General features: G+C 39.8%; 1 protein-coding gene across 3 annotated transcripts in view; it reads right to left on the bottom strand.

Annotated features, from left to right (window-relative positions):
* Positions 1-21,948, bottom strand: part of LOC143818325 (uncharacterized) — a 112,109-nt gene that overhangs the window by 24,524 nt on the left and 65,637 nt on the right. For all 3 annotated transcript variants that reach the window (XM_077299673.1, XM_077299671.1, XM_077299674.1), the window contains 5 exons: positions 20,080-20,296; positions 18,816-18,897; positions 17,985-18,076; positions 12,642-12,764; positions 6,066-6,198 (listed from right to left, as the gene is read on the bottom strand). In XM_077299673.1, the coding sequence (XP_077155788.1) occupies positions 6,066-6,198; positions 12,642-12,764; positions 17,985-18,076; positions 18,816-18,897; positions 20,080-20,296 (647 nt within the window). The remainder of the gene's footprint in view (positions 1-6,065; positions 6,199-12,641; positions 12,765-17,984; positions 18,077-18,815; positions 18,898-20,079; positions 20,297-21,948) is intronic.

The raw sequence follows: 21,948 nt of genomic DNA, 5'->3' as shown, positions 1-21,948 counted from the left end.
TTTCACACACGGGGCCGGGGGGCACTTACTTTTCACACACGGGGCCGGGGGGCACTTACTTTTCACACACGGGGCCGGGGGCGCACTTACTTTTGCACACGGGGCCGGGGGCGCACTTACTTTTGCACACGGGGCCGGGGGCGCACTTACTTTTGCACACGGGGCCGGGGGCGCACTTACTTTTGCACACGGGGCCAGGAGGGCACTTACTTTTCACACACGGGGCCGGGGGGGCACTTACTTTTCACACACGGGGCCGGGGGGCACTTACTTTTCACACACGGGGCCGGGGGGGCACTTACTTTTCACACACGGGACGAGAGGGTGTCATAGTCACTTTATTCTGATGTTTGACTTTGATAAATGATCATGTCCTAAAATGGACACCGTACATTTGCATAGCTGCCATCTTTGGAAGGTCAAGTTCGGGGTAATGGAAAGTTCGCCATTATTTCCTATGGGAAATTTTTTTTTAAAATGCGATTTAAATAAAATCTACATATCGGATCGACTATAAAAGTCATAGCACACCTGTCCCCACCGAGGCCTTCAAAACGCCGCCTGAACGGGGTCTCTGCGCTGAGCGGTTCGGGCCGCATTAATTGCGGAAAACGCGGAGAAGAAGAAGAATAAAATATAAGAAATCGGATTACAATATGTTGCTTGAACCTAGGAGGGTTCAAGCACCATAATAACCAATAACCAGCCCTCTGTATATACTAACTACTAACATAGTTCAACTTACTCTGATCGTTCTCTACTATTGAATTGTGCCCATAAATCCACATAAACATCCCCAGAGTCCATGGTGTAAACAACACCAATCGCACCAATCAGAGCATAGCATCAGTGATTGCCATAGCAGCATGGGAGTGTTCATAGCGGTAACAGTCCAATCAATTCTCCAGCTCTCGCATCATGTGACCGCCACCTCCCCAGCATGCAATGTTCAGCAGTCCACCAATCCAAGGAGTGATTTCTCGACGTGTCATCTCCAATGAGTACGCCCACTCATGTCCATCACTGTGCGCACATCATCGGCTTACAAGAGTCTTATGCGCATGTCACAGATCCGAAATTACAACACCACACCAGGATCAAAGGTGCGTAGGACAGGAACGTTCTTCGCCGCACACATGTCCATGACATCATCGGTTTGCAGGAGTCTTGTGCGCATGTCGCAGATCCACTGATGCTATGCTCTGATTGGTGCGATTGGTGTTGTTTACACCATGGACTCTGGGGATGTTTATGTGGATTTATGGGCGCAATTCAATAGTAGAGAACGATCAGAGTAAGTTGAACTATGTTAGTAGTTAGTATATACAGAGGGCTGGTTATTGGTTATTGTTTTTTACTGTGTATATGATTGTTACATTTAATGTCGTTTTTTCTAATTGCACATGGCTACCCCATTGGTTACTAGTTAATTGATGGGTTGGGCAGGTGGTATATAATGGTGGTTATATGGTCTTTTCACTATGCTTGATAAAGGTCTCAGGACCGAAACGTTGCAGATGGCAGAATAAACACGTAAGCTGTTCTGTCACAATTGCTGTGGTGCTGTCCATTTCTTCTTTTGCATTTGGACTTTATACTGGGATGGATCCCCTGATGTGGACGGGCACCCTGTTGTCCATAGAGACGTTATTAATTTAGGGTGCGGCCTGACTTCCAATCTTTTATTTTTGAATTTCAGCCCCAGTCCGTACTTGACTATGACCATAACCTTTTGTGAATGATTGATCTTGTTATCTATATAAAAGCAAAACTTTTAATTCAAGTCCTGCCTGTAATAATTATAAGATCATCACTGAGAAATGATCACAACAGGAAACCACTACAAAAGGTAACTTCAAAACTCAGAGAGACAGAAGAGTCTGGGAATATAAACTGATGACGACCTTTGACTGTCTTAGTGGTGGAATGAATGTGTCACATGGATTTATGTCTTTTTACATCAACTAAGGAACTTGCCCCTCAGACCATGTGGGGTCATCACAACAGAGACCCCAATCAGAGGACAATAAAACATTCCTTATCTAAGAACTGGCCCAACATTTATGGACATAACTGTTTATCACTCATGGTAATTCTGCTTCATGTCACCTGTCTTATCCATGGTTTGTTTTTTTTTTCTGTGCTATGTTGTGCTTAAATATGTGATTCTTCAGAATTTGTATTAGTCTATGCCTGATGAAGAGACCTGTGTAGTCTCGAAAGCTTGCAATTTGTTACCATCTTTTCAGTTAGCCATTAAAAGGTATCAACCACTGAGGACTCTCAATTCTAAACATTTTTCGCAACAGGAAAGGAAGTAATGTTTAATGGGAAGTGTGATAACTGCAATATTTCTGGATTTATATTTTATAGAATGTCAAATGAAAATTAAATCACCAATCAATTAGAACATCAACAATTATGTTTAAAAACTATTAAAAAATTGCTTGACAGTACACTCTTGTGAAAATCTCTTATGTTGGAAGTTAAAAACTACTGAATTTATGTTTTTCAAAATCTAAGAATTATGTATCTCATGAAATCAGATTTCCCCATTCATTTACAGACAGGGTATCACTACTGCATTATGCAAAGACGGCTATAAACCCTTTACAAGTGATACAATTGTTAGACAGCAGATTGGACAGATTCCAGACAGATATTCAATGAAGCATAAGATGCATGGGAGAAGTTCCAAGGAAACAGTCTCCCACTCACGAGCCTGTAAAGTTTTTTTTTTTTTTACTAAATTTATTATTCGTTAATTAACTTAGTAACGTAGTTTCTTTTTTTTTGGTACAATACCAAGTGTTAATTGACTGAAAAAAATCTGTAAAGTTGAAATAATTTAACATCAAATTTGGTAAAGTGTGAAAACAAAATACCTAAAAAAAGGGTTAAATGTAAATTTAGGCATGACTGACAGCTTGTTATTGAAATAATTTATCACCTGTATTGTACATAAAAGTATGAGATGTAACTTTTAAATGTTTCTGTTGCCATAGCTGTATGAGGGCATGTAATATATACTGCAATACCACAGTATATCGTACAAAATCACAGTTTCCTATGAAGCCCAGAGTCGGCTATTATTCACAAGAGTACTGTCATGGTAGACAGCTGGCTTCTGGCTGCCATGGCAACCTATTGGCATCTCGGAGGACAATGGACATGTGAAAAGATGCGCCCCTGGACCTTGTGCTTTAGGCTACTGTCACACTAGCGTCGGGCCGACGTTCCCGACGCTAGCGTTGTCTCTGCCGCACAACGGGGGCAGCGGATGCATTTTTCCAGCGCATCCGCTGCCCCATTGTGAGGTGCGGGGAGGTGGGGGCGGAGTTCCTGCCGCGCATGCGCGGTCGGAAAAGACGTTTACGATGGAGCAAAAAACGTTGCAAGCAACGTTTTTTGCTCCCGACGGTCCGCCACTGCACGACGCATCCGTCGCACGACGGGTGCGATGTGTGGCAATCCGTCACAATGCGTCGCTTAATGTTAATCAATGGTGAAAAAACGCATCCTGCAAACACTTTTGCAGGATGCGTTTTTTCGGCAAAACGACGCATTGTGACGGAATGCAGTTAACGCTAGTGTGAAAGTAGCCTTACATGACATGATCAATGATTCACAAATGTAATTAAGGGGCTAGCAATGGACTGAGCTAAATCAGGACTCAGTCATGTCAGAAGCAGATGATGGGTATGATACAGGCTCAGCTCCTGAGCCAGCATCATACAAGGAGACCCAATATATGAACTACCAATATGTCATGTGTTAGGAAGGGGTCTATATAAACATTATCTGATACTTTTCTGTTAACCTTTGCATCTAATTTTATAATTGCTACAATATGTATTAAATATAAAAATGTGCAACTTTTCAAATAATGTTGCTTAACCTCTGAGACAAATTTTGATTTGGCACTTTTGTTTTTCGTCTCATTGCTTCAAGAGCCATATCTTTTGTGGTCACCTTTAACATAGCCATAAAATGATTTATTTTTTGCTGGATAAGTTGTGGAATGAAGTACTTCATTCATTTTATCAATGTGCAGAAAAGTAGTTAAAAAAAATCAAACTTAGGTGAAATTGTGAAAAAAATGCAATTTCATTATTATTTTTTTGTTGGGGGTTAGCTTTTCATTGTTCAGTAAAGGTGTCTTCGCAATATTATTCTGATGATTCTGTAAATCGGTATGATTAAACCATTACCAAACTCAGTTTTTTTTATATATTTTACTGGTTTAAATAACTTCAGAACTTTGCAAAAAAAATAATTTGCAAACCATAACTACTTAACTTTTTTTTATTGACAGAACTATATGACCACTTTTTGGAGGGGGAAGCTATAGCTTTAAATGTACTTTTTGGGGGTATGTGCAATTTTTGTATAAGTTTTTATTGCAGTTCTCTTGGGAAGTCGGTGCCCAAAAAATGAAGATGGGGCAATTTTTATAGGCTGGACATTTATGGATGTGATGATGCTTTTTTTAATCTTTACATTAAGATTGGGGCTAATATAAACTTAGCTTTTTAATTATTTTAACTTTTTAAACTAAATATTCAATATCGTTTTAGTCCACCTAGTGGAAGGATTGAACCTGTGATTACTTTATCACTTGTGAAATTATTGATCTCCTATGAAGCACTAAGATGGTAGTGATGGGGGCTTTCAGGTGGCAACCAACTGTCCTGGTAACTCATCAGCATTCCTCAATTGCATCATGGGAGGGCAATGAGCACATAAACTGATCTCCCATCCCAAGAACAAACCACTTAATCCACTGTCGGATATTCACAGTGGTATTATTATTATTATTATTATTTATTGTTATTGTTATAGCGCCATTTATTCCATGGCGCTTTACATGTGAGGAGGGGTATACATAATAAAAACAAGTACAATAATCTTAAACAATACAAGTCATAACTGGTACAGGAGTAGTGAGGACCCTGCCCGCGAAGGCTCACAATCTACAAGATCTAAGTGGTTAAGCAGCAGCGAATGAAGCTAGCATATAAGTCCGCCTATAAGTATTGCACTAACGCAAAGAATATTACCCCTTTTTTTCTCACTAACAAAATTAATTTTAATCAAATTTAAATCAATAGATCTTTGAATATTAATAAGTTCCCCAATCGGATGTGTTTAAATAAAATGTTCCTGTGCTGAGATAATCTTATAAACGTGCCCCTGCTGTGTACTGTGTAATGGCTGTGTCTGACCATACAGGGACAGGATCTGATCATACCACATCTCCTTGGCAGGGGAGGAAGCAAAAGAGTATGCAGACATTACAGCATGGGATCGCAGGTGATTTTGCTTTTGAGGTAAAAGGTTTCTTAAAAAAAGGCATGGAAATGTATTGCCTCACAAAAAGAATCAGCTGTGATCCCATGCTGTCCTGTCTGTATACCCTCTTTTGCTTCCTTACCTTCCCTGTAGCTGTAGTATGATCAGACCATACCCTGTACAGTCAGATACAGTGATTACACAGTACACAGCAGGGGCAAATTTGTATGATTATCTCAGCGCAGGAACATTTTTTTTTTTTAACATCAAATTGTGGAACTTATTCCAGGATCTTTTGTTTAAAATGTACTTTGTTCGTGGGAAAACCCCTTTATCACATGTTGGAGAGAACTAGACCAGGAGTACAGAAGGGATAAAACACTCATAGGATAATACCATAAACAAAAGGGTGATTTCTCCTTTCAATAATGACATGCTCGAATAATGCTCATGTGTTGAGAACACAGCACCTATTGTAGAGTATATGCATTCAGCTGCTGATGCCCATCCTGTAAAGGCAGAATGAACATCTTAAATCAATGTAGAAGTTACGATAAGAACAAAAATGGCTGTGTAGCCGGTTCCTATCATGACTTCGATAAACATAATACCATATTTTTGTTAACATGTATTTGGTAGGTTCTATTTTATTAATTATTGTTGGAAGCATGCTTTCTTGGTCAGAAAGGTAATGACCAGTTATAGCTTGGATTATTTTATAGATTTACAATCAGCCTTAAAGTTACAGGATCAGTTATATTTTCCACCTTTACCTTTTGCTAGTAATTAATTTGTTAACAGGTGGTCCAAATGTGTTTCTTGCGTGTGGAGAGATAGGGAGAACAATATCTTGGTTCTGCTTTTCAGAACATAAGTCTTCATCACTGAGCTCCTGTATTTCATCACCTGCAAGAAATGTTATTTGGTTATTACATTTTTTTAGATGTCTTGCAACAATGAAGATAATTGTCATAGTCGAGTAATATGACAGATCTTCAATTAATCACATGTTTCCCATTACATGTCTGTATTGTAACTTTAAGTTGTCACTCCCGCAGGTGGTGCACATGTAGTTCGTGGACCCACTGTGTCATATGGCCGGACCTGCCTAGAAATATATAAAAAGAAAAATGTTCAGCTCACCCCGTTATGTCCAGGTTTCTTGGCTGGTCATCGGAGCACGGAGCCGGCCTGGTCCCGGTGGTATAGAAATCCAATGTGCAACAAAAGTTGTTTCCAGCGACCACAGGAGATAGGATTCTTAAAACTTGACATTTATTTATCATCATATTAAAAAGCACAGATATGCAAATATGAGCAATCCCAGTACAAGGAATGAATCCTACATGTTTCAACATACACAGTTTTAATCATGGATAAGACCGTGTAGGTTGGACCATGTAGGATTCATTCCTTGCACTGGGATTGCTCATATTTGCATATCTGTGCTTTTTAATATGATGATAAATAAATGTCAAGTTTTAAGAATCATATCTCCTGTGGTCGCTGGAGACAACTTTTCTTGCACATTGGCCCTGCCTAGAAAGGTGCATAACTAAGAGGCTATCTGGTGTTCACTGGAGCTTCTGATGGTGGAGACAGACTGGGCTGCAGTTAGCTACCAGATACCACTCCTAGGCAGGCACCAGTACTGCAGCTGCTGATCCCAGGGGATGGGTTTGCTGACATGGGGAGACGTGACTGGGGTCATCGGCAAGCAGGTAATGGAGACGGACAAATTGTACAGACAACTTGGATCATGAAGATAGGTTCTTGTTCACACACGTAGATATCAGGAAACAGCTTTGGAGCTAGCTGCACTAGGACCAAAGACAACGGAAACAGGACAGTCCACACTGGGACCAGAATACCGGGTATAGATTCTACAGACACTGTTTCAAAATTAGGATACTGCCAAAGCGGTCTCAGGAACACAATCAAACTATACTAGGCTAACGGAGACACAAGAAAAGGGAATAACTTTAACAGACAAAGAACGGGGGACCTGGCAGCACACAGTGGCACATACTAACACCACTAAGATTAACTATAAGGGTTGCTCAGGCACCTCCCTATTGGCGAGGGTGCTTTTTAAACAAAATGCCTCCCAGCTATTTACTGGGAGGCACCTTGCAGGTGATTACTTTAACTAAATGCCTCCCAGCTGTTAGCTGGGGTCATTTTGCAATGTGGGTAATAGCAACTTAGGATATCTTAAAAAATAACTTTTATTGGGTAATTTAATAAAAAGACTTAACAAACACAAAAGAAAACAACATATAAAGTGCAAACGTGCCAAAAGTATCACGGAGAACGGTAAAAAAGTAGCAGACTACTACTATCGTACTCAAAATAGATAGGGTGATAGTTTGTAAGAAGGTTTCCTTAGTAATAATGATACAGTCCTATCGCAGAGCAAAGCAGCTCCCTTAATGAGCATAATGGAGTACTGGATCTGCGACCCATATGAGAAATGGCCTCCATTTAGGCAAACCAGCCAGGTACAAACAGATATATGCATATAATAGATACCATGTTTCCCCTCATGGGGATAGATCGGATCTACCTACCGCTTAGCCAAGGAAACTGGGATAAACTTATTTTGCAAAGGGAGACAAAATGGATTTTTCACCTGCATACCATGAGTCCCAATGGACTCAATGAGCAGCTTACTCTTCTTTCCTTTAGGTTAGTGTGTAAATAGGGCTAGATATCTCTAGAGACAGCCGCCATTGAGTGGGGGTGTCATTGCGCAGGTTAATAGGGTGCCAACCTCCGTGTTAGGTAGTTTTTGCATAGCCCAGCATTGTAATAGGGACTGCTATAGATCATCCCCCTTTTTCTTCTCACTTTCAGAGGCTCCATCGTGTCCCCCTTACTCACCCTTAGTTCTAATAGTTTTTGTCCCTTTTTTCGTCATTGAAGACTCTCCTAATCTGACATCATACTCTATATTTCATAATTCATATTTTACATCTTCTTTCTGTCAAGAATGTCCTGTTAATGTGATGATTGATTTGGTAATCTGTTCATCTGTTCTTGCTACAGGGTTGCCTGCACTGAGTCCTGAGGGTCATTTACAAGATGCATCTTGTTAAATGTCTATATCGCAAGGATTTTACATGCTACACTTTGGTGGTTTATCCTGGTCGTGCTCAGCTACCGGGTGAAGTTGGGAATACCTGCCCCATTATTTATATAGAGCAAAAACCTACTTACGTCACGATACCATCTGGTCAATATGCGAGCGGTCTTGCGCTGGATGTGACATTTGCGGTTCAAGCCGAGCTTCCTGAGTTCCACAGACTAGAAGTTCGGTGTGTGTGGTCCAAGGACCAGAAATACGTCACACATGAACTATCATCATTGCGTGGGAGCATTTAAAATGGTAGGAAGAATTGATGTAGGCAGTGGTAGCTCATTTTTGGGCATTGGATACATGCCCCCCACTACCCTGATGAATCTATATTGAGGAATTGCTTTGAGAGAAAAGCATATCTTGGAGAGACCAGGATGGGATCCTGTTTGCATGACATCCCACGGTCTTTGGACAATTGCAAAGTCAGCCAGCTATGAGCGGTGAGATTGTTGCTGTCTTCCCTGCTGAGTATGATGAGCTGACTATAAACTAAACCACTCTGGGCTGTTGCTAATCACATACCTTAGGGGTGGAAAGCAGTTTGGTTTATTACTGAATGGTATATGTTGATTTTTGTCCCCAGGTGGCCAATATTTAATATGCTACGTTGATGGGGCCCTTGGTCTGTAAGGTTCAAAACATACCAAGTCCCCTAAATATATTTTTTGCTGCTATTATTCTAAGTAGCTTTAATGCCACAACATTTTCTTACCCGCAAAATATTATTTTCAGGGATTAAAAGACTCCCAAAAATCCCTAGGATTTTGGTAACTGTATGCTCACCCCCTTGGAGATGGAAGGGACCTCTTGGTGTGTTGTACATATCCATACTTAAAAGACATACATCGATATAAGAGCTGATAGTTGTTTAACGGATGTAATATATGTACATGGGTACAGGCGAGTATATAGTTAGGTCCATATATATTTGGACAGAGACATTTTTCTTATTTTGGTTATAGCCATTACCATAATGAATTTTAAACAAAACAATTCAGATGCAGTTGAAGTTCAGACTTTGAGCTTTCATTTGAGGGTATCCACATTAAATTGGATGAAGGGTTTAGGAGTTTCAGCTCCTTAACATCTGCCACCCTGTTTTTAAAGGGACCAAAAGTAATTGGACAGATTAAATAATTTTAAATAAAATGTTCATTTCTAGTACTTGGTTGAAAACCCTTTGTTGGCAATGACTGCCTGAAGTCTTGAACTCATGGACATCACCAGACGCTGTGTTTTCTCCTTTTTGATGCTCTGCCAGGCCTTCACTGCGGTGGTTTTCACTCGCTGTTTGTTTGTGGGCCTTTCTGTGTGAAGTTTAGTCTTTAACAAGTGAAATGCATGCTCAATTGGGTTGAGATCAGGTGACTGACTTTGCCATTCAAGAATATTCCACTTCTTTGCTTTAATAAACTCCTGGGTTGCTTTGGCTTTATGTTTTGGGTCATTGTCCATCTGTAGTATGAAATGACGACCAGTTTGGCTGCATTTGGCTGGATCTGAGCACATAGTATGGCTCTGAATACCTCAGAATTAATTCGGCTGCTTCTGTCCTGTGTCACATCATCAATAAACACTAGTGACACAGTGCCACTGGCAGCCATGCATGCCCAAGCCATCACACTGCCTCCGCCGTGTTTTACAGATGATGTGGTATGCTTTGGATCATGAGCTGTACCACGCCTTCGCCATACTTTTCTCTTTCCATCATTCTGGTAGAGGTTGATCTTGGTGTCATCTGTCCAAAGAATGTTCTTCCAGAACTGTGCTGGCTTTTTTAGATGTTTTTTTAGCAAAGTCCAGTGCAATGCACCTTTCAGTGAACCCTCTGTATTTACTTTCATGCAGTCTTCTCTTTATGGTAGATTTGGATATTGATACTCCTACCTCCTGGAGAGTGTTGTTCACTTGGTTGGCTGTTGTGAAGGGGTTTCTCTTCACCATGGAGATTATTCTGTGATCATCCACTACTGTTGTCTTCCGTGTGCTCCCAGGTCTTTTTGCATTGATGAGTTCACCAGTGCTTTCTTTCTTTCTCAGGATGTATCAAACTGTAGATTTTGCCACTCCTAATATTGTAGCAGTTTCTCGGATGGGTTTTTTTCTGTTTTCGCAGCTTAAGGATGGCTTGTTTCACCTGCATGGAGAGCTTCTTTGACCGCATGTTTACTTCACAGCAAAACCTTCCAAATGCAAGCACCACACTTCAAATCAACTCCAGACCTTTTATCTGCTTAATTGAGAATTACATAATGAAGGAATTGCCCACACCTGTCCATGAAATAGCCTTGGAGTCAATTGTCCAATTACTTTTGGTCCCTTTAAAAACAGGGTGGCACATGTTAAGGAGCTGAAACTCCTAAACCCTTCATCCAATTTTAATGTGGATACCCTCAAATGAAAGCTGAAAGTCTGAACTTCAACTGCATCTGAATTGTTTTGTTTAAAATTCATTGTGGTAATGTCTAGAACCAAAATAAGAAAAATGTTGTCTCTGTCCAAATATATATGGACTAAACTGTATGATTGCTGTTTAATTTGGACCTGTTTGAATATATACGTTATAGCTCTGGGTTTTTATGAGCCTATATGGTATCTAGTATATACATATATTTATTTGTACCTGGCTAGTTTGCGTAAGTGGAGGCCATTCTTCGTATGGGTCGCAGATCCAGTACTCCATTACGCTCATTAAGGGAACTGGCTGTGCTGCTCTGGGATAGGACCATATCATTATTACTAAGGAAACCTGCTTACAAACTATCACCCTATCTATTTTGGGTACGATAGTGGTAATCTGCTACTTTTTTACCGTTCTCCTTGATATGACACTTTTGGCACGTTTGCACTTTATATGTTGTTTGTTTTTGTGTGGGTTAAGTCTTTTTATTAAATTACTCAATAAGAATTAATTTTTAAGATATCCCAAGTTGCTATTACCCACTTAATCTGTCTTGGATTCAGTTCTGCCCCTACTGTTTCACGCATTTTACAATGTGAGTTCGCTGCCCCTTTATGAGCAGGGGAGTGCGCGCACTAGGCACACAGTCAGAACACATTGCGACATGCACAGAGGAAGCTGATGAGGACGCTGCTGCAGCCAGGGCGGTGAGTAAGGTAGCATCCCCACATGGTGGGAGGAGGGGAACCATGTAGAGGTGCTGGCAGATGTTACATAAGTGATAATAATTCACCAAACTGTAACATTCAAAATTCCTTTCGTGTATTCATTTTCAAAGTTCCATTCAACCAGTTAATGACTAATTAGCGGGGGTGTAATCATAAAGAGCTGCAGTCAGTTGCCACGTCATGAAGTGCATGTCATCCGGAATGTACACAAAGACTCATTTACTGTACTTGCATATAGATACAGAAGTACAGTAAAGTAAAAAAAAATAATTTAAATAAAAATCTTCATTATGGAATTAAAAAAAAAAAGGAACTGTAAAAAAAATCAAATGCCCATAAAAGCCTCTACAATTAAGAAAAATAAATTAAATGCTAATGTACAAAACGCACGACTACATTTGAGGAGAGGCTTAGCCTTGACTGATGCAAATAGCAGCTACAGGTGTGCATTTTACAGAGGTGCTACAATGCATATAATACTGTGTGTCACTGTCAGCTTCTAAATCCCTGTAGATCTGTATCTAGGCTTATCCAAAGACATACTGATAGGAAATTTAGATTGTGAGCCCCATCAGAGACAGTGATGATAATGTGTGCAAACTGTAAAGCGCTGCGGAATATGTTAGCGCTATATAAAAATAAAGATTATTATTATCAGAAAGCTGTCGCAAGGTAAGGTGAAACCTGGAGACATCCATACACACTGTGAAATATGAATGGCCATGTCAGGGCAATGAACAGCGGAAGCTGCTGTAGCAGCACCTCAGCAGCAATAGCTCGGTGGTAATGGTGCAATATTGGTCTTAATGAAGGGCAAAGGTTCTCTGGACAATAAAGTGATGGCACCTATTCTGCAGGCTGGATGGCCATTTGCTTCATTTTCTCTTGTTTAATTTTGCAAACTTTTTGCAAATTTAAAATGTAATTTTGCAAAATTTTGCAAATTTTGTTTTGTGATCTGTTATGATACAAGATCATTCCCCATGTATATGACATGTTATACAACGTCCACCATTGTGTAATTATAAACCACACTGTATTTTATGCACTATGTGTTCTTTAGTACAGCATACTTACTTACCAATGACATGTGTTTGAGCAGGTTTACGAAAAACATCTTCAGAAGCCATTATCAAAACCTCAGTGTTTTCACTGTCCATTGAAAATGGTGAAGCGTTAAGTGTAAAACGTTCTTCATATTTACCTGAAATGATCACAGTCTAAATTACCGTAATGCAGTAATTAGATGACTAAAGACAATTTTGTGTAAGTCCACCTATTACTCATTGGATAGCAATTTGGTCTCCATCAGGCTTCAGGGCCACAGCTATAAATGCAGGCTTGTTTAGGAAAAAAAATGTCCAGAAAGAACTCAGTATATTCCGTATTATACATACTGTACCTTTCCAAATACGTTATTTATAAGCATAATAATAATTTTTAATTCTATAGTGTCGACATATTCTGCAGCACTTTACATTTTAGAGGGAACTTGTACAGACAATAAAATACATTAAAGAATGACAATAATCACATAAATCAACAGATACCAAGAGGAGTGAGGGACCTGCTCGCAAGCTTACAATCTGTGAGGAAATAGGGGAGACAAGAAAGGTGGATGGTAACAATTGCTTTCATTGTTCTGACCAGCTATACTGTAATACATAGGGTGCTCACGTAATGCTGCATGAACCAGTCATAGACCAATATCTGTACGGACACAGAGGGCTAATATGTGATGGAGGGTGTGGGAACAGATGATACAAGTGTCCTGATCAGGAAGGAAATTTTGCATAAGAAAAGCAGGGGTAGTTAGACATGTGTGGAGAGGCGATAGGGCACTCTAAAGAAATGCATTTTTAGGACAAACAGTGGTTATTGGGGATTAATTGGAATGTCCTGGGTAGTGTGTTCCAAAGAATTGGCACAGCACATGATAAGTCTGGAGACAGGAATGGGAGGTTCAGATTAATGAGGATGGTATTCTTAGGTCATTAGTAGAATGGAGGGCACGGGTATTGTGGTAGACTGAGACAAGGGAGGAGATGTAGGGTGATGCTGAAGGATGGGGCGCTTTGTGGGGGAGAGTGATAAGTTTATATTAAACTGTATCGGAAGGGTAACCAGTGCAACAACTGGCACAGGGTAGAGGCATCTGTGTATTGGTTGGAAAGGAATATGATCCTGGCTGCAGCATTCAGGACGGATTGGAGCGGAGAGAGTTTAGTTAAAAGGAGACTGATTAGTAGAGAGCTACAATAGTCCAGACAAGAACGAATAAGAGCAACAGTAAGAGTTTTTGCAGAGTCAAAGGTAAGAAAAAAGTCGAATTCTAGAGATGTTTTTGAGGTGTAGATGACATGAGCGAGCCTGTGATCGGATATAGGCAGTGAAGGAAAGATCTGAATCAAGTATGACCCCAAGACAGCAGTCATCTAGCTAGGGAATAATGGTGGGGCCACACACGGAAATGGCAACATAAGTATTCGAGATGTTGTCTGGGACAACACTATTAAAAAAATATGCATTGTAAATTATAAAAGTATATAAAGGTTTGTTTAATAAAATAATTACAATATTAAACACATTAGAACTAAACAATCTAAACAAGGGCATACATTAGGAACCCAAAATCGGTTAAAGCAGTAGGTATTGAATACTAATGTCACTAGGTGCAAATTGCAATATACAATCAACACCTCGCTGCAACAACAAAAATTATAGATAACACCTATGCTGAAAAAGAAAATTAGAGCAGCACAAAGGCCGGGGACACACACAACGTATAAAAAAACGGTCCGTTTTTCACAGACGAGAAACGCACAAATGTTTCCAAAACAGTGATCCGTGTGCAGTGCGAGGATGCGATTTCCTTGCATCAAATGATCCTTTTGACATCCGTGTGACATCCGTATGGCATCAGTATGCCGAGATTTTCTCGCAGGCTTGCAAAACCGGCATCTAATGGATTTATGTGCTCAAATGTTCATTAAAACATATATAGTATGTATATATATATATATATATATATATATATATCTGTCATTGAGACACACACATATATATATATACTGTATTTATATTTAATTCAGCGCGAGATATGTGAAAAGCCGGTAATTCAATTGCCGGCTTTTCTCTAACACTGCTGCGTATTTCTCGCAATGCACACGCATGGTCCGTGTGTAATCCGATTTTTTCTCGCACCCATAGACTTGCATTGGCGATTCTCGGCCGAGATACGCTGACAATCGCAGCATGCTGCGATTTCACTCGGATCCTGAATATGGCGGAGAAAATATCGGATGATGGGAGCTGCACCATAGATTAACATTGGGCCGAGTGCTATGTGATTTTTTATCACATAGCACTCGTCCGTATTACGGTCTAGTGTGACCCCGGCCAAAGAAAGAGTCCGGGTACAGAGCCCCCCAGGCAAATACCAAACCTCAATTATAAAAAAAGAAAAATTGGAGGCAGCACACCGTATGTAGTGAAAAAGAGCTATTTAATCTATTTAAGCTTTCTGGGCTGATTAGCTCTTTTTCACTACATACGGTGTGCTGCCTCCAATTTTTCTTTTTTTATAACACCTATGCTGGCCATTTGACCCATCAGATGGTGTGGTCAGTATCAAGTCTGTGCTCTGAGGTCAGACAGAGAGTGGGGCTGAGCAGCGATGAGGTTCTAGCTGTCATGGCAGCCAAACAAAATTGTGGCCTAATAGATTGAATTTCAATGTACTACTTTGGACAAAAAAGTCATGTATAATGCTTGTATGGGGAGGGCTCAGAAGTATTACACAGCTGACAATATATACACTAGAGAAATTACCGAGCTCAAAGTCTGCCCTGTTCCTGACTTTTGATATTTATAGTGAACATAGAATTTAAAGAGTCTGACAGACGGCTTCCTCTGTCAGTCCATTGCAGTCCCTCTACAACGGGATTATACATGCTATACTTAGGTAACTAATGAAAAGATTGCCTGTCATCTTGTGGGACTATTAAGTATTGTATAAAAATATGCATCCATTGAAATATTAAAGTTAAAAAAAAACATGAACACCCCCCCACACACACAATTGATTCAGTTAGAATGAAGAATGCTTTATAGTGGAAAAGTAACAAACTACATTCAAATCTACCCATACTATAACATTTCATATTCAGATAAAGATGCTGAAAAAAAGCACCTAAATAAAATGCCAGTATTGCCAAGTGTTCAGCCTGCATCCCAAAAATATAAGTATTTGATCCTTTTTGTTCTGTGTACTCCAAAATGGTACCATTGAAGACCACATGACTTCTCACCAAAAAAACCTTATACAGCTACATTGATCTAATAAATGCTATGTGTCTTAGAACGCAGCCACACAAAGTAGTAATAGCAATTATTTCCTATTACTAACACAAAAAGAACAAAGAACAAATATGGGCCAAGACTACAATACATGTAATTATTTATTTTTAAAAAAAGATGCATTTTAATAAATATTGAGGTGCAAAACAAACACAAGGACAAATTTGTGGGTGAGTCTATAAGGGAGCCCCAATACTAAAAAGGCACCAATCACTAAGCAAAATAATAAGCACAGAAAGAGCATCTAAAATTGTATAGAGGTATACAAGTAGTTGAAAATGGTGTCACATAGACATTCCCACATAGTAACTCAAAGTGCAAAATAAATTAATTCCCAAGCACTGAACCAAATAAAGTGCATATAGTAGCATATTCTGTATATACTAAGATACTAAAAACTGACTTAAAACTTCCTTCTCACCCCCAATCGGGGTGGTCTTTGTTGTCATTTCTCATCCTCTACCAGAGGCCTGGGAGTTTGAGGGCTCTGCGCAGGATCTTAGTTGTTTCCAGCATTGCACTTTTCTGGACAGAGAGCTGAGACGTTGCTCCTGGGATCTGTTGTAGCCATTTTCACAACTTAGGGGTCACTGCTCCAAGTGCTCCTATCACCACTGGAATCACAGTTGCCTTCACCTTCCACATCTTCTCCAGTTCTCCTTTGAGGCCCTGGTATTTCTACAGCTTCTCATATTCCGTCTTTCTGATGTTGCTGTCACTTGGGCTGCCACATCTATTATCATTGCTGTCTTCTGATCCTTGTCTACTATCACAATGTCTGGTTGGTTAGCCAACACCTGCTCATCTGTCTGGATCTTGAAGTCCCATAGGATTTTAGCCCTTTCATTCTCCACCACTTTCTCTGGGGTCTCCCACCTGGTTCTAGGGGGAGTTAGCCCATATGCTGTGCAGATGTTCCTGTATACAATTCCCGCTACTTGATTGTGGCGTTTGGACGTTCCTGTATACAATTCCCACTACTTGGTTGTGGCGTTCGGTATACGCTGTTCCTGCTTGCATTTTGCATCCTGCCATTATGTGCTGGATGCTTTCTGAGATTTCTTTGCATAGTCTGCACCTTGGGTCTTGTCTTGTGTGGTAGGTTCCTGCTTCTATGGATCTGGTACTTAGTGCTTGCTCTTGTGCCGCTATGATTAGTGTCTCTGTGCTGTCTCGGAGTCCATCTTTCTCCAGCCATTGGTAGGATTTCTCCATGTCAGCCACCTCCATTATCTGGCGATGGTTTGTTGGTCAACCCCTACTGGGAATGGTAATAATGGTATTAAATTCCTCTATATTTACACAGTCTGACTTTGGATTGATGGAGTCCAAACCTTTTTAGATGATCTTACAATCTTTTCCAGCCTGACAATCATCAATAATCTGTCTTCTGAGGTCCACAGAAATCTCTTTCGTTCGTACCATGATATACTTCCACAAACATGTTGTGAAGATCAGGCATTGATAGATCCCTGTTTTCTTTTATATAAAACAGGTCACCCACTCATACCGGATTGTTATCCCAGTGATAGAAAACACCAGACTCTAATTTCAACTTCCAATTACCTGCTAGTCTTAAGGTTTAACATACTTTTGTCACTCACAGATGTAATGTTGGTTCATCTTCTTCAGATAACAAAAATGACAATCTAATATTTTTGACCCATGTCTTATATTTAATTCTCTTTATCTACATTTAAGACTTGATGTAGTTTTGGATCACATTTATGCAGAAATATGAAATTTTCTGAAGGGTTCACAAACTTTCAAGCACCACTGTAGATCTGTGTTTTGGACATGGAAACTTACTGAGATAGCCGATGAAAAACACGATAGGTATTAAGATACAAGCAGGAAACATATTAATAACTTACTATAAGGTTCTCTAAATTTCCAAACGTAATCTATTTTATAACTGTGCTATATTGTATGCAAGGGTTAACATTTTTAGGTCAACTCGGTAATGAATTTACTCAACACAGGTAGAGTAAAAATAATTAGAAGAAGCAGCAGTCCCATCTTTAATCATTGTTGCATGTAAAAGAAAATGATTCTTAGTACTTACTTTCCCAGGGTTCTTTTATGTTCACAGGACTCAAGGCTGCTTTGCATTTTGAATATGTTCCATCAACTTTAAAAGCATCATTCCTGTAAAGACTAAAAGTTGAGATGCGTGGGTCAAAGTGGCACTTTGTTATCAAGGCACAGTAAAGATGTATTCTTTGTGGTCACTGTTAGACACATTTACATTTTAATCAGTTCTCATAAGCTTTTGAACGTGATAAGACTATGGTCACTTTAAGTAGCCCTCAACATTAAAATGTAAATTCTTTCAGATACCAGAAGTAGCTATGGGGTGATAGATAATAACATATGATACATTAAACATAAGATGTAGTTGAGAAGTTATTTTAAACTTCTAATATGTAGAGAACAAAACACTTCTCCAGCAATAATATCAGCTGATATGGCATCTGCGATGGGAGATAAAGTCACCTGTGAGTGGCTGCTTATTGGCTGTTCTGGTGTCATTTGGAAGAAAAGAAATGCTGAAGCATGAAAGAGGTGAGTAAATGTTGGGGTGATCGGCTGGCAATCTAATTTGTATTGGGTCTCTAGATCCTCCCAGCTGAATAATTCAAGGACAAGAAAAATTGGGTATGTTAGATATGAACATGCCCAGTCCTTTTTTTGCACAGGGATAAGTCCACCTTCACAAATCATAAGACCGTACTAATGAGACCTATACCTAGTACCACACTGCAATCACGACACTCTTGACTATCAATCCCTTAGCCATCACTGTGGGTATGAGATGAAGTAAGTGCACTGGTTCAAAAGTTATGTTATATGGACAAGTACCAGATTAAAATTTGACTAAGAATGTTAAATTTACCTATTTTCTTCGGTATGCCATCCATGCGAGAGATGTTTTTTGTTTGAGGGAACAGTTACTTGGTCTTTTGCAATCCATTCATCTACAGGGATACAATGGGAGTATAAGCAGTAATATATGCATTAATTTTATGGATCAGCGAAATATGCTGTTATTTTGATAAAATATGCCTATTGTCCAATTGAAAAGATATCAGATTGTGTTTTATATTTATTTATAAAATTCAATCTGTTATCTTTTCAATTGGACAATAAGGCACACCGAGGAAAGTCTAATGTAGATCAAAATATTTGTGAAGCTTTATTGTTGGATTGCATATTAAATAATTTAATTTAATCTACTCTGAGTGCCAAGTTTTCTTGCGTATGTATATCAGGATGGGCCCAAGATGGGAGACATATATTCCAGGATTGACCTGGAAAAGACCCAGAATGGGGGTCATTACTACATACTGCGGGATGGGGGACACATATCTCCTTATAGGATTTAGAATGCTACTAGGGCCCACATATCTAACCAACATGCAGTTGGGGTGCAGGTTCCAGATTCAAATTTTGCTCTGCGGTCCATCGCACTCTAGTTACGCTACTGGGTGTCACTCACTAGTTGAGGAAAATCTAGTTAGCCAGTCATGAAAATTTAGATGATCACAGCCTGGCAAAAACCTAGCTTACATACAAGTCTAAGCAACTCCATTTTGTTTAGTTACAATAAAAAAAAAAAACTGGTTTCTCAAAAAATTCCTTTCATTTTTAATTTATTTTACACATTATATTATATACACTATGCATGTAAATAAGATACAATCATGTGACAATTATATTTACTGCTGAAGGTATATTTGTTCACTGCATTTATTAAGAAAGTTATATACGGTAAGATTATAATATTGCTGGTGGTTAATAGAACTAGAGATGGCATATTGCTAATGGGGGCAGAATGGTTTCTAAATTTAAATCCCAGTCCCATAAAATAACCCAACTCAAATTCCTCTCTTCATAGTATTGACCTTTCATCAGCGTCTATATTTTATCTAAGGGGTGGAAGATGCAAAAGCTTTTTGTTGTAATGGTTCCAGACTATTTTGTACTTGGTGCATATCCCCTCTTCATACTCTAAGTTCAGGACTGAGTCTGATATATAATATATTAATATTATTATTATTTGTCCAGGTACCTCCAAAAGGAGGTGCAATTAAAATGTCAGCTGAATACAGTTACAATACAATGTGATGTTTCTGATAAATTACTAAATTTCCACTCACTCTCAAGAGTAAATCCATCTTTTCTTTCACGCAAGCATTCATGTTGCAGTTTAAGATCCCATAAATCTTCTTTAAGGCTGTAGTTTTCTTCACTCAAATGGTGGCTTTGGGTCCTTAATCTTCTACATTCACTCCTAAGTTGGGTAATTTCCTTCTGGAGATCTTCTTGGTAATTTTCAGAATGTGACAATATAGATGATGTCTGACCAATCTGTAACTGAATACAACATACATACATAAACAATACTATTAATAATAATATGATATTATTATTGTTGATAATATAATATAATACATATATATATATTAATATTAAAAATACTGGTATATCATACCACAGCGCGGAATCACAGCTGATTCTTTCTATGAGGTAAAACATTTCCCTGCCTGATTTTTAAACATGTTTTACCTCACAGAAAGCAGCAGCTGTGATCCCATGTTATAATGTCTGTATACTCTCTTTTGTGTCTTCCTCTGCCCAGGAGCTGTGGTATGATCAGACCATGTCCCTGTACAGTCACACGCAGCCATTACACAGTACACAGCATTGGCACATTTATAAGATTATTTCAGCACAGGAACAATGTGTTTCTCCTTTGCCCATGACGGCACAATGGAGAGAGGGGATCCGCCCATTAGGGACAGCAAACCTACAGATAAAAAGGGCGGTACCTCTCTCCCGCATCACTTGGTTTCCTGTCCCTGACGGGGAACCTACAGTCGGCGTACAAGGAACATACCTGAGGATCGTCATGGGATGCCAGGCCCGGCCAGACCGATCCAGGCAGCAGGGGTTCCCTACTTCAGCTGGTGCGGTATCCTGAGGCGCCACCGCTGAGGTCAGTGGGCCTTTAGGATGTGCGGGGAGAGACAGCAGAGAAGAAGATCACTGCATGCTGCCTCTCCCGGAATCTTCTTCAGCCTGGGTACAAGCAGCCGATAAGGGGCTGGGATCGGTGGACGCGCTCCCGGCACTTTCGGGAGTGGGTGTGCACGCACAGCGTGGGCGGACCCTATGATGTAAATGGTGGCGGTGCATGACTGGGTAATCCGGTCAGGGTGCATGCGTGGCTCACTCCTAGGACACGGCGGCACCGCAGTACATGACATGGTAATCCAGTCAGGGCGTGCGTGCGCCTCACCACCGGGTTAGGCGGCTATGGATGGCGTTACAAAAGTGCAAAAAAAAAAGAGCAAGGATCATAAATTTTGGTAAAATTGCCAATTTTATAAATATTGGCAGTTAATAGTACAATATAGAATCATGGATTTTAATAGTATTATGGGGGCATGATATTAGAGAAACCACAGGTAACTAATGCATAGCTATCAAATGGGAGCTCATGATGAGATATGCTTGTGTTAATATATCAATATATTAATTATACTGCATCCAATCATATTATTATGTTGTGAATGTGATGAAAAAACAGCAGCAAAAACTAATATAATGTATAGGCACTAGGAAAATAGTCCTTTTACTTACAGATAGTATTGCCCTAAAACAGGATCATAAATAAGGGCTCTGGCAGGCTTCCCCATAGCCATGAGTGATCAGCATTTGGAAATGCAGACTGCAGGGCTGGTCACCACAGCAGCAGCAGCGGCTGTCACAGCAGAAAGAAAAACGAGCAGATCAAGGGGACCCTTCCCATCACCAGGAGCATGGTAACAATGGGAGTAGGCATTTGGGCAAATCATCCCAGCGCAGCAAGAACTCCAGTGTGGTGTTGAGCGCAAGTGAGAATCCATTTATAAGAGTGGTTCCTCCTCCTAACCCGGTACCCCTTCTTCCGTCAGAATGGTAAGTGATCTACGTGAATGTCCACCTTATAATTAGGGCTCCATGGGTTTTTTTTCTCCCTTTAA

Source organism: Ranitomeya variabilis, chromosome 3 (assembly GCF_051348905.1).
Source record: "Ranitomeya variabilis isolate aRanVar5 chromosome 3, aRanVar5.hap1, whole genome shotgun sequence".
Classification (NCBI taxonomy): Eukaryota; Metazoa; Chordata; class Amphibia; order Anura; family Dendrobatidae; genus Ranitomeya; species Ranitomeya variabilis.
This window is presented reverse-complemented; position numbering and strand designations above follow the sequence as displayed.